This window comes from Ictalurus furcatus, chromosome 18, assembly GCF_023375685.1.
Source record: "Ictalurus furcatus strain D&B chromosome 18, Billie_1.0, whole genome shotgun sequence".
In the NCBI taxonomy this organism is placed as follows: Eukaryota; Metazoa; Chordata; class Actinopteri; order Siluriformes; family Ictaluridae; genus Ictalurus; species Ictalurus furcatus.
In genome coordinates, this window is record NC_071272.1 from 3,742,564 (window position 1) to 3,754,703 (window position 12,140).

Below are 12,140 nucleotides of genomic sequence, written 5' to 3' on the forward strand. Positions count from 1 at the left end.
GTCTCTCAACAAAGACATACAGGTAAATGGCGTAAATACCAGTGAACAAAGATCTAATTAACACAAACAATGTCCTGTTGGGATGCAGTGACGCTGAACTTGCCTTGCCCAAACAACTTTAAAAAGGAAGGACAATTAATGCACAAGAGGCAAAGCAGTCTGGTGTGTCATGGCTCAGAAAAGATTTTGCCATAGCCGGTCTGCTCAACACAGAGCCGGGCTTGCTCCCTGTAGGATGGCAGTCAAAATGATGCAATCAGATCTATATTCTCCGAGTTCACTGATCAATCCAGGACCATTGAGCAAAGAAGGAATGCATGGATTCTGCAACAGAGACAAACAGGTCAACATTAACAAGATCGATAATGAGCAAAGAAAAAATCTAAAGAAAACCTGAGAAACACTAAGCAAGTGCTAAACTTGCTGTCTTTTGAGAAGGATAGAAGCAGGCGAGTAGCACCATCTACTGAGGCAACTGCAAAGCAACTAGACTTATACAAGCACTCATTGCACACTCTCACTCACTCACTTGCCAGCCTTCAACATCTACTGTAGTGATTTTCAGCAGCCATGCTCAAAGGAAGGAGGTCAGAAGGTGTAGTAATTACAGCAAAATCCAGGCTCTTCCCCTGGCTGCCCCTCCCCCAGCCATGCCTCTGCTCCCCAGAACCTCCTCATCTGATTGGCAGCCACGCTGGCTGCCTTCCACAGGACACAGAAAATGGCTGCCGTTTGTTGGAGCTGCTCTCTCAACAAAGGTCGGTCCTTCTTTCTGTTTCCCCTCGCTCACCACAAGGGGAGCCACTTCATAATAAGAGTCCCCCCCACACCTAACCAACCCTGAGAGGTTCTGATCCATCAAAACCAAAAATGACAATATGAGAGGCTGTCATAGTGAACCATTGGGCATTTCTGTGCAAAGCGTCCATCACTTACTCCCAAAGGAATCTCTCTTTCAGTCAAATCTAGCTTCCAGTGTGGTCTTGATGTCCTTCTTTAATCGAGAGTTGTGAACATGGATACACCATTGTTTTTACACAAAGTCCCAAGTGTTGGCAATCTCTTTTTTTTGATTTAGGCTTTCTATCTCGGTTTCTCTTTGAACCAAGATGTTGCTTTCACCAAAGGCCTGATTAATTAGCTCACATCAGAAAATTATATATATATGTATATATATATTTATATATCTAAAAAAAAAAAAAAGTGCTGAAAATCAATCCTTGAAAGGATCTGAAACACTGATGCTCCATAGCTGGTTTCATACCTTCATTTAATACTACTGATTTGTAAAACATCTGAATTCATCCAGCAACCTTGCTGGTTACCCTTCCCCCAATTTACATACTGCATCTTGTACATGAAACAAAACAAAACAAAAAAAAACAGCATTATTCCTATTCAAAGAGTGAAAATATCCATGCTGAATCACAATTCGATTCAAATTGGATTACTTTAACATGGGGAGGTGGTGTAAGGTCATGATCACCAGAGTATCTCTGGGATTTTAGTCCCTTTCGAATTGGTCATGTCAGGAATTTTTATAGACTGTTTGTATAGACATTTGGGGGGGGGGAAAAATGACACAGTATATTACCTTCAATAAAATGACCAGTAGAAATAACCCTGGGTAATGCCAATATATCCTGTCTGACCTGACATTTGGGTAAAGATTCCAGTATATCCTGTGGGAAAAGAGGATTGGCACTTTTCTTCAGTACTGACAGTCCAGAAAGCGCTCTTTTCTACTGTCTCTGGCCTAACAACTTAACCAAAACCAAGAACTGTCTGAATTTCAAATGCAGAACAATAAAACATAGATCACTTGTCAGAGAAATGACACGTCTGGTGGTTTGGGGTAAGATCAACAACAGTTTGCATGGCTGTAAGGCTTCCAACAAGCACTTGCAATAAAGGTATTAAATGAACGTGTATGTAGTACGCATGGGATTTATAAAGTGTTTAGAAATCGCTGGTCCTGTGTGAGTCGATAATCATAATCATTCCAGACATTACTTAACTGGCATGTGTCAGAAATCGTCTGTCCAAATAGTACAATAAATTGACTCAATTTCACAGTACTAAAACTGAGTGACACTAAAACTTTTTCTAAACTAGTGACCTGGCAAACAACAACTTGCACACTCAGGCTCCTGCATCTTGAAGATGCAGCTAATGACATTTTCAAACAGAGAACTAGCCAAACACGGTCCTTCAGACCATACAAAGAACTGAACCAGCCATAACCTGAATTCTGTTTGGGTGAAACGAGCCTGATGCTTGTAAACTAGTCACTTGTTCAAAAATATACAGTAGCTACTGAAGAGAAACCGAACATGAAAATCTGACATCCAGTAAGTGGCAGCACCTCCATACTTTAGTCCCAGGACGTACGCTAACCCAGATGTTTGCTTTGTTTTGTACTGAAACTTTTTCCAAAGGCATTTCTGGTATGACAGGCTCAAACCTGACCTTAGCTCCATACCAATTTCCTTATCAGAACATTCCTATTGTTTATATTGTGACAACAATGCAGGTCCACAACTGCTCTCATCTCAGTTTGACTACTATAGTTTCATTTTGGCAATCTCAGCATTATATATTTCATATAGCAGAAGTAAGAGAGGAAAAAGGCTTGGCTTTGTTATAGCAATATCTGAAAAACATTGCCTTGTGGTGCTGTTCTTCTTCCCAAGCCCTCCCCCTACAGGCCAAAGAGAGATCACTTCCAATAGAGGACTGGAGAAAGAGGGAAGGGCCTCTGCTCCCAACCGCCATTTTGTAACCAGATTGTTTACTGATACAACAGGACACAGTGAATTTTTTTCTATGGCAGAAGGAAAATGTGGGTAGCAATTCTGCAAATGGAGGATCATTCATCAATTCTGATTGACTCCCCCATAGAGTCAATGGTGTTTTTGGAAAAGACAAAAAAATAATAAAAATAAATAAAAGAGGCATAAAATTTTTTAGCTATACAAATTAGCCTAATTGTACAGGCTAGAAACTATTCCACATGTTGGAATACTTGAGATGCCTGTTTGGTATTACTGTTCCTCCTCACCTGATGGACGAGTGAAGTTGCCATGCTGGTGCTCCAAAAATAAATGGCATAAAACAAAACAGCTCAAGTTTCAAATGCTCGGGCGACACAAGTCATTTTTCATTCTTCATTTAACGATATTTTTCACAAATTCCCTTGAATAAATAAAAACAGCAAATTTGTCTTATTGTTCCAGTTGAGATTCTGGAATAGGTCCGTTTCTTATTTATGACATGGATGTTAATGAAGAGGGTCAAATCAAAACTCCAAAAATCAGCTTCCTGAAACGCACATGCTAGTGCAGAACTGGCCACAAACACTTGGCATCTAAAGAAGAATGAAAAATATTTCTATAAAATAAATCCTAAAATTATCCAACAACCTTCAGCAAACTCACAAAAAAAAAAGAAAAAGAAAAAAAAGAATCACGTTTGGTGATTTCAAAGAGCCATCCTGTTGTATATCACCACAATGATTAAGAATGAGGACAAACTGAAGGCGAAGCAAAGAAACGCAGAAACGTACATCAACATCAACACTACGACTCCGTAAAAAGGAGGCCGCATTTGCAAAGACATGTCTCAATACTGATGCAAAATAACCGTCACCACTGTCCATGACACCTGGGGCTCTGCATTCTTTACTCATCTCAATGGTTCCTCCAACAAAGGCCAAAACACTGAGCAGACTAATCAGGATAGTTATAAGTTCTGTTTCTTGTTCCTCAGAAGGACAAAGCCCGTCCTTGCTCTTTCTTTTGCAAGCAGTTTTCAAAAAAAAACAAAAACAATCAACTCCAACAAGCCACCGTCAAAAAAAAAAAAAAAAAAAAAAAAACATTTAATTTTTTTGTGTTCAGCATGCCATTCTTTTATTTTGGCCTGGCTAGCTCAACAGGCCCAAACCTGCATGAATCAATTATCTTCCTGCAAACAGCATGGCATATCTGCAACCATTTCTCTCCTCTTATCCAACATTCTTGTGGTAATCATGAGTCATAGGAGAAAGGGGAACGCAGGAACTCACAAAGGAGAACGCTCTCGAGCAATGAATGAAATACAGCATGCGTTTTAAACGAAGAGATTGTCTTCTTCCTAGACTTCAGACATGAGACCAGTCGTCTTTTTTTTTGCCTCCTGTTTAACACAGAACATAATACAAAACCACATAAGCACTCATTAAACCAGACTCTGGTAATCCACTGGGTTTTCCCTTTGCAAGTTCCCAAGTCGCCAACATTTAAGCCACGTACAACTCTGTACCAAAATGAAAGGCAACTACATTTAGCTTCAAGCTCTGAGAGCCACTGGTGAGAGACCTAGTGGTCTCTACTTCAGTCCATGTACCAGGCCAGTGCATGACTCAATCTCCAGGCTGTCACAAGAGAACTCCCCCTCTAGCTAGCACTGTCAATGGTCTGAACATGAATGGAGGGATAAAAGGCAGATGGTGGAAAAAAGCACAGCCTGAAACCAACAAATACGCAGAGCCAGCAAGGATGGAGGCTTGAGGTCTTGTTCCTTTGCTAAGGGTCGTCTTCCAGCAGCATCATACCTGCTTTCTACCGAGGGCCTCCATTAAGGCTGAGCGAGAGCTTCGAACAGATTGTTCTTCTTTTTTTTTTTTTCTCTTTCCCCACCTCCTCCTGTATGCAGACATTCACGCAGCTTGCTGGTCATGTGACCTAGCAGCTCCCTCTGTTGGCCAGCCTTGCTAAAGCTCCAACCGAGCATGCTCAGTCAGTTCGAATTTCAATGTTTATTTAATTCCTCTTAAAGGAGGTCACCAATGAAAGCAAGCTGCCATTTTGTTTTGCTGGCAAGGAAAAAAAAAAAATATATAGCAGATGTATGAGGAGGCAAAAGGAACCACATGAAGTCCAACAACAGCAAGCAGAACCAAGAGTGTGAGCTATCCTTAATCTGATCTGGTCTACCCAGAGGTCTTTATCTCTGCTGAGCCCGAGGAGGGCAGGGCTGTCACGAGAGACTTGTGCTCAAGGCCAAATCAGAGAATGATTTTAACATTTACAACAGTGAATAATGAGAGCTGCTGATAGATTGAGTAACCCGACTAATCCAAGCCTTTGGCGTCTACACAGCCAATAATAATCATTCTGTATCCCTGCACCAACATTAACTAATGTAACTCTCGACCTGTATGGTATTAAACTCAATGTGTGTCAAGAATATATATATATATATATATTTTTTTTTTAAAACCAACAAAAATAAAACAAGACAAACCTCAAATGCATTTTAGAAGCTTTGAAGTTGCAAGTGTAGGGTAAAGCAGTATTAACCTCAAGGCGATCAGAGTAGTGGCTCTAGTTTATTAAATTGGTGTGGTATGTTCTTCTAATCCTGCTTATACTATATAATTTTTATATATATATATTATATATATACATATATATATATATATATATATATATACACAATTTTTTTTCCAAAACCATTTCAAAATCCAGAAAAAATTATCTAATTCAAATGGCTATTAAAAACCATTCTACATCACTAGTAGTCTACACACTGCTTTGTTTTTTACTCCAACACTTCACTAGATGACTAAGCTTACCAGTGGAGCATGCTCAAGAGTCCCGTTCCTAGCCCCCCCCACACCCCCAGCCATTTTGAATTCACGTCAGATTGCCAGGCAAAGCGCTACTTTGAATCAGAGCCACTAGTCTTCTTGAGGTGTCTCATTACGTGTAAACCGTAGTGAAAGCGCTCCCCACGTCACATTTCTCTAAAGAAAAAAGCCGACTCTTCAGTTTCATGCCTACCATTCCATGCACAAATCCTTCTGCTTGACTGGCTGTACGGCTAGAGACAGACACAGAGCCACAAAGGGATCCAGCAGGGGAGAGCAACTGAGAGAGATCTAACATGCAGAGGAGAAACAGCGCTCTTCTACACCTCAATAAGCCTTTTCCAATAAAGGAACCACAGCAAAGTAGCCATGTACAACGTACGACACCCTGACACAACTGACAAAAATGAAAACAGACCTGTTCATGCGTGCAAGACTGAGCCAAAACCCTTATCAGCATAACCTTCAACTCTGAGCTTCAACTTAACTGAATCTTCAATCCAGGAGGCTGCAGGGATAATAATCTACCATATTATAATCAGCAACTTTTCCAACCATTTATCACTGGTGTGGAGGGGAGAAAAAACACAACAACGAACGTCTAGCTTCAGTGGTCTACCCATCTGTCCAAGCTTAAGAGACATCATTTGAACAAACTGTTTTAAGGAACAGCAACCGCATTGAGAACAAGCCTCCTTTCAATCCACACCTTCGATAGAAGCCTGCAGAGAGGGAAAACAAGTGCCAAAGAAATGCCTCCTTTTTCTGCCTCATAGCTGCAGCCATGCCTGGTAAACATCACAGAGTGTTTGATCTACAGATCTCACAACTGACACTCAAACTACACCTCTGCCCAATGCAAGAAACCACTGTGAAAACTTGTTCCATTCTAGCAGGGTCACAGGAAGTACACAAGTATATCTGGTAGAGCCTGCAAAGAGCCTCTTTCCAACAACTGTCAGGAAGGCCTTCTGTTCAGCTTCTGTACCCATGCACACATCAACTGATGAATCTGTAATCAAATAGAAATCCAGAATAACAATGAAACATGAGAAGTTGCATTTAAAAAAAAAAAAAAAAGACAGAGAGAAAAAGCAACCCAAGATAGACCTTGGCCTATTTTCTTTTTTTTTTTTTCGGGAAGCAAATAAATGATCAGCCGTACATCTGGCAATGGCTTTCCCAAAAGAGAGGCAGCAAAATAGAGAAGCTAATAATCCTGCTATTTTATGTTGAGCCCTCCAGCAACATGGCAGTACCTGGCATAGCCTGTGGGTCTCCATTGATGGGGGAAGAGGAGGAAGAGGGCGAGAGTAAAGCTCCACTGACTAAAGTCTAGCTTCCCGCACAAGCACCGTCCCTTCTCAGGTCACATGACCAACTCTCTGTAGAAAGCATTGACATGGCGCTCTCTGGGCATGCTCAGTTGGAGCTCCGCTGGTCTTCATGAAGAAGGAACAGCAGGAGAAAAAAAAAAACCACAACACTGCAGCCATTTTCATGGAATGGTGTGTGGATCCAGTGGTGGTGGTAACAGAACGCATGCTGAATTTGATCTCAGACTTTATGCCTAGTGAGAAATGTTTTGTGAACATCTATTTTAGGGCTAAAATGAAAAGAGGCCCAGCATACCAAATAAAGATTCATGTCTGTGCTTAAACATGGAGGAGTGCAGAAACACCAGTGCTGGGTTCAAACCAAGTTTCCATTGTAAAAATGCGATTCTCATTTGACAATAGTCAAAACATGACATACATAAAAGTACTGTGTTCTATCATGAATAAAGTAAAATGACTTAATTTTGTATAGGCCCAAGTGTTCTCCAAAAAGATCCGCAAAAAAAAAAAAATCGATGAGTTTGTATTGTTTAACATACGTTACAGTAAAGATGTGCATCACATTACAATCCTGTTTATTTTAAATACACGGTTGACTGAAATTTTCCTGCTGCCATTTGTTGACTTCTCACGTCACACATAATAAGAGAACTTATTAGACAGGGAATGGTAATAAATTTGATTTATAACTGCAATAATTTTTAGCCTAGTAATCCAGGGCAATGGGCCCCCATACCTGGAGCTGATCATCTCAATATAGAAGTAAATCTCTATATTAGACCAGGTTAAATGTAGCCATTTGTTCTAGAATTTTGGTATAACTATGCAGTTTTACAAATAAATGCCAATAAACTTTGACCTTTGTCATGTATTTCTTTGTTAGCTCAGCTACATTCAGCAGCACAGCTGCTGTCCTGTATGTAGCTGAGCTAATAAACAAATAACTGGATATTGGATTGGGTATGGAAGATTGTGAACACAAAAAGTTAGATGAACAGAAACTTCCTTCCTCCTAATTATATAATTCTGATTAAACAGAACTACTATGCTGGGTACCAAGTCTACCTGCAATACGGTTGCTGATTACCTAGAAGTTGATGGCTACCCTGTGAAAGCAAAGGCTATAGTCAAGGACCTTGGCGTAATCCAAGTCACTGGTTCACTATTTGATTCCTAAGTCGTAGCATTTCTAAAGCTGCATATTAGCATTTGAGAATGCCAGCCAAAATAAGACATTTGCTAACACTGATGAGAAAATTCAACTATACTCAAGTCTCAACAAATTCTGAAAATAGCAGCCCACATCCTCACCACAAAAAGAAGGTCAGAGTCTTAGTCAAGCTATACTGGCTGACTATTAGCTTCGATATTTAAGTCTCTAAATAGTTTTGCGCTGACATCTCTTGCTGAACTCCTGAAGCAGTATAACCCAAGCACTGTGCATAGTTGTGCCAGGCCTATTGTTCATTTTGCCGAAAAATTTTGTTTTTCCTGCCGCCAATAATAGTTTCACATTTCTTTATTAACACATTTTCTCCATACCGATGTGGAAATGTTTTAATTGTGTTACTTTATAACCGTTAAGATCATGTCTGGTATGGAGCCTAAAGATGTCGAAAACCTTGCTAGCTAAGTCAACCGTTTTTTGCTAGCCTTTTTAACGATTTGATCGAGTCGTTAGATAGCTACGTGTCATAATAAAACAAACATAAGTCTAATCAATTCAGTTTGTAATCAGATACCGGCTGTCCACAATGCTTCAGCGCCATCGAATCATCATCAAAACAAAGAAGAGCTCTTGTACAGGCAGCAAACGGATAGAATTTTATGGCTAAATGATGTAATAAAAAGACATTAATAACAAGAAATTTAGTCAACGGAACAGAACTTACCGAATGAGTCGGCAATTATTTCCCAGATAGCGGTAGCATAGAAATAGATCAGTGGAGTGAAGTGATGACGGTGTAAGTAGATTAGGTTATAAATATCGAGTTTGAGAGTGGCGCAGCGTCTTTTAGCTATAAATAAAACCGTAAAATGTCATTTTTGGGGGCTGGCCGGAATTGTCAGTGCTGTTTCGCTATTTAGTCTGTGTACGCTGTATGAAGTGAGGCCACTAGAGAGAAACAAAATAAGAAACTCGAATTCATACAAATTATGAGCTCGAGTGATGTAGCTGAGGTGGAGGAACTGTCAGAGCCAGAACTCATGCACCATAGTGACATTTCTAACCTTAACCAGTGTTTTCTTGGGACATAGTAGTAGAGTTCACTTTTTTAAAACCGTTCCTGTTTAGGCAACGCTGTATTCAGAGCACTAAACAGATCGAGATTCAGCTAATGGCATTGCATTACACCTCTATTACTTATGTACCATGTCCAGAATTGCATCATTTAGGAAGCAATTAAGCGCACCCTAACCCTGTGTGTAAAGCCGGTTTCACTTGAAGTGAAAATTTTCAAATTCGCACAAAAATGGAACTTATTTACATGCATGCCAAGTCAGGATTTGACTAATTACCTTGGTACGTCAGTACTACATTAGCAAGGGTAAGGTTCGCTCGTAAGCCAGCGCAAGTCCATGGAGTTATGCGGCTATGAACAGATAAAACTGGCTATAAGTCAATTTGTGTTCAACAGGGTTTCAACAGTGTTTCATCATACATTTTGCTTTGTTACAGATGTCAAACATTTCTGTATAGCTGTATTAAACGTGGGCAAAGCAGTAGGATACATGTTATTAATGTACGTTTTGGACATAAATTATTACAAACCAAGATCTGCCTGTCTTGAGCAAGCATTTTACTGATAACGATACTTTTAAAAACGTACTACACAATTGTATAACAACAATGTAATAATAATAATACTACTACTCATGACGTGAGTAGAGATCATAATATTATTTTCTTACATTTATATAAGAGGAATCAGCAATAACAACATCATATACAATCGCAAAGTATAAGATTGATGTAAAAACACCTTTACTACTTATTCATAATAAATTGATCAAGTAACAATCTAATCTGAAGCTAATGTGACAGACACCTCAAGCTAGCTTAGATGCATCACGATAAAACGCAGCCTACCAGATAGTCCGTACAGGATTTTGCGGCGTTTTTGGTGATTGTTGCGGCCAAAAACGCTTGATTTTACTGCGCTTTTATCAAAATTTGCGGCGGGTTTTACGCATTTTGGGGGGAAAACTACCCGAATTGGTGCAATTGCAAGAAATTGTTTTGCACGGTCTTTCACAGTGATGTTTGCTGGTAAATGAGACATTTTAGCTATACTCATGTTCAACGCACACGAATCGAAGAGAGGTTGACGTCACATGATGCATCTTGACCTAAATCTGTGGAAAATCCGGGGTAATTTTGAAAAATTACGAGCCCCTTTGAATATTGCGGAGTTTGTTTGAGTTTGCGTTAATTTATGCGAACTCCAACTACAAATCCAATCCTGAAATCATCATTTTACCTACCTTCCTCAAGTGTTAGGAGCATTACATAAAGCTAAAGTCGAGTTTAAGAGAAGCTAAACAGTATTAAACAGCCATAACAGTAAACTCACCCAGCCAGCCTGATTTAACTTAATATTCTCCGAGCTTATTCCTGTCAAAACCGACATCTTGTTCAGCACCTCTTTGAGAGATCTTTGATTCTTGAATCAAAATTCTGCACAGTGTGTTGGGATTTTTAGCAAACAAATCTTTGGACGATTCAGCTGAACGGAGTTCATTCGGAAAACTGCCCAAACCAAGAGGGCAACATTGTTGAATTGTCCGTTTTAGCCCAACCCGGCATCTAGATTTGGAAAATCTGGAATAAGTAATACAAAGAATAATTGACCACATGACCTATTTGCTTAATAGCAACTAAAACACGTGTTACGTTAATTGCAATCTTCGTGTCAACACTGCACTATGAAACTTACCACTAAGACAAGATACAATCCAAAAGTCCAGGTATATTTAGACCTCTAGCTCATGACCAATGAGTTACCATTTCAGATAGTTTTAAACCAACCATCATATGCACCACCAATGTTCATACATTTGGCAATCTTTGTATAATTTCCCCAAATGTTTCTCTTATTAGAGGTGCCCAACAATACACCAAATCTACAAATCTTGACAGCATCATGTTAAAAACATAACTAATACCAATCAGAAAGTACAACCCTGTCCTCTTGTTTTCTACTGGTTCATAAAACACAGTTTCACTAATTTAGAGGCCAGTGTTCACCTAATTAACTAAAGAAACAAAAGCAACCACTACTAGAAGCAAATAAGTGTCTTTCGCGTCTCTCGTCCTTTCCCCTTCGGTGAAATGGCTCTTGTGCCGTGGGAACTTTATTTGCATTTGGTCTGATCAAAAAATTTTTATTGTGTTTTCTATATTGCCACAGTAAGCTATAAAACATAGCTAAAAATCATAAATGCTACATCTCAACCGTAGATATTGGCACCTCTGCCTAATTCACCAAAAATTATTCCATCTACAAATGGACTTTCAGTACATTGCAATGATGCTACAGGCCTTACTTGCACAGTAAGTAACTAGGTATAATCTTGTTACCGATCTTATCTGATACTAGCAATGAAACATTGACTTAATATTGGATTGGGTTTGTCGTTTATTGATCCAATCCATCACATTTCATGCAATTTTGACCGACACTACACGGATTTTGCATGTGAATACGGGGCACAATATGCCATGATCACATAACCTGGTGACAGAAGCTTGCAGCAAGCGAGTCAGTTACTCAGAAGATGGCGGGATCAGTATTGAGTATCACTTGACACGAAAGACTTTGTTATCGATCTCTTATACTATAGTCCTTCTGAATTCTCGATCCTGATTGGTTTTCTGTAACAGCAGCTCTGAGAGTAGTCTTGGCTGTTATTCAGACGATATCTTTATGTTAATGAACTAGATCTAATAGAGCGGACACTCGACATAATCCAAGACTACTAAACAGATTATTTATTAGCATGTTGTTACATAGGAAAACGTATAGCTCTTGATAAACAAAGCTTATTAACAGAACCCTTGTGTAAGGAAATGTTTATTTAACGTTTATGGAAGGAGTCTCTAGTGTTAGTGCGTTATAATGATCATTCATTTTTTTAAGACTTTGCGTATTTCGATCTTGCACTTTTCT

General features: G+C 39.4%; 1 protein-coding gene across 6 annotated transcripts in view; it reads right to left on the reverse strand.

Annotated features, from left to right (window-relative positions):
* Window positions 1–12,140, reverse strand: part of ehmt1b (euchromatic histone-lysine N-methyltransferase 1b) — a 38,996-nt gene that overhangs the window by 23,547 nt on the left and 3,309 nt on the right. Inside the window, exons 1-2 of one of the 6 annotated variants that reach the window (XM_053649052.1) lie at window positions 530–3,038; window positions 104–324 (exon numbers count right to left, since the gene is read on the reverse strand). The exons of 1 other annotated variant lie outside the window; for it this stretch is intronic. Coding sequence is in view for 3 of the 5 variants with exons in the window: in XM_053649047.1 (XP_053505022.1) it covers window positions 4,595–4,699 (105 nt within the window). In the remaining 2 variants the exon portion in view is untranslated. Of the gene's footprint in view, window positions 1–103; window positions 3,039–3,061; window positions 4,554–4,594; window positions 5,158–6,891; window positions 7,248–12,140 lie in introns of those variants that run through there. 4 more of the 6 variants (XM_053649049.1, XM_053649047.1, XM_053649048.1 and 1 more) reach the window with 4 other exon arrangements.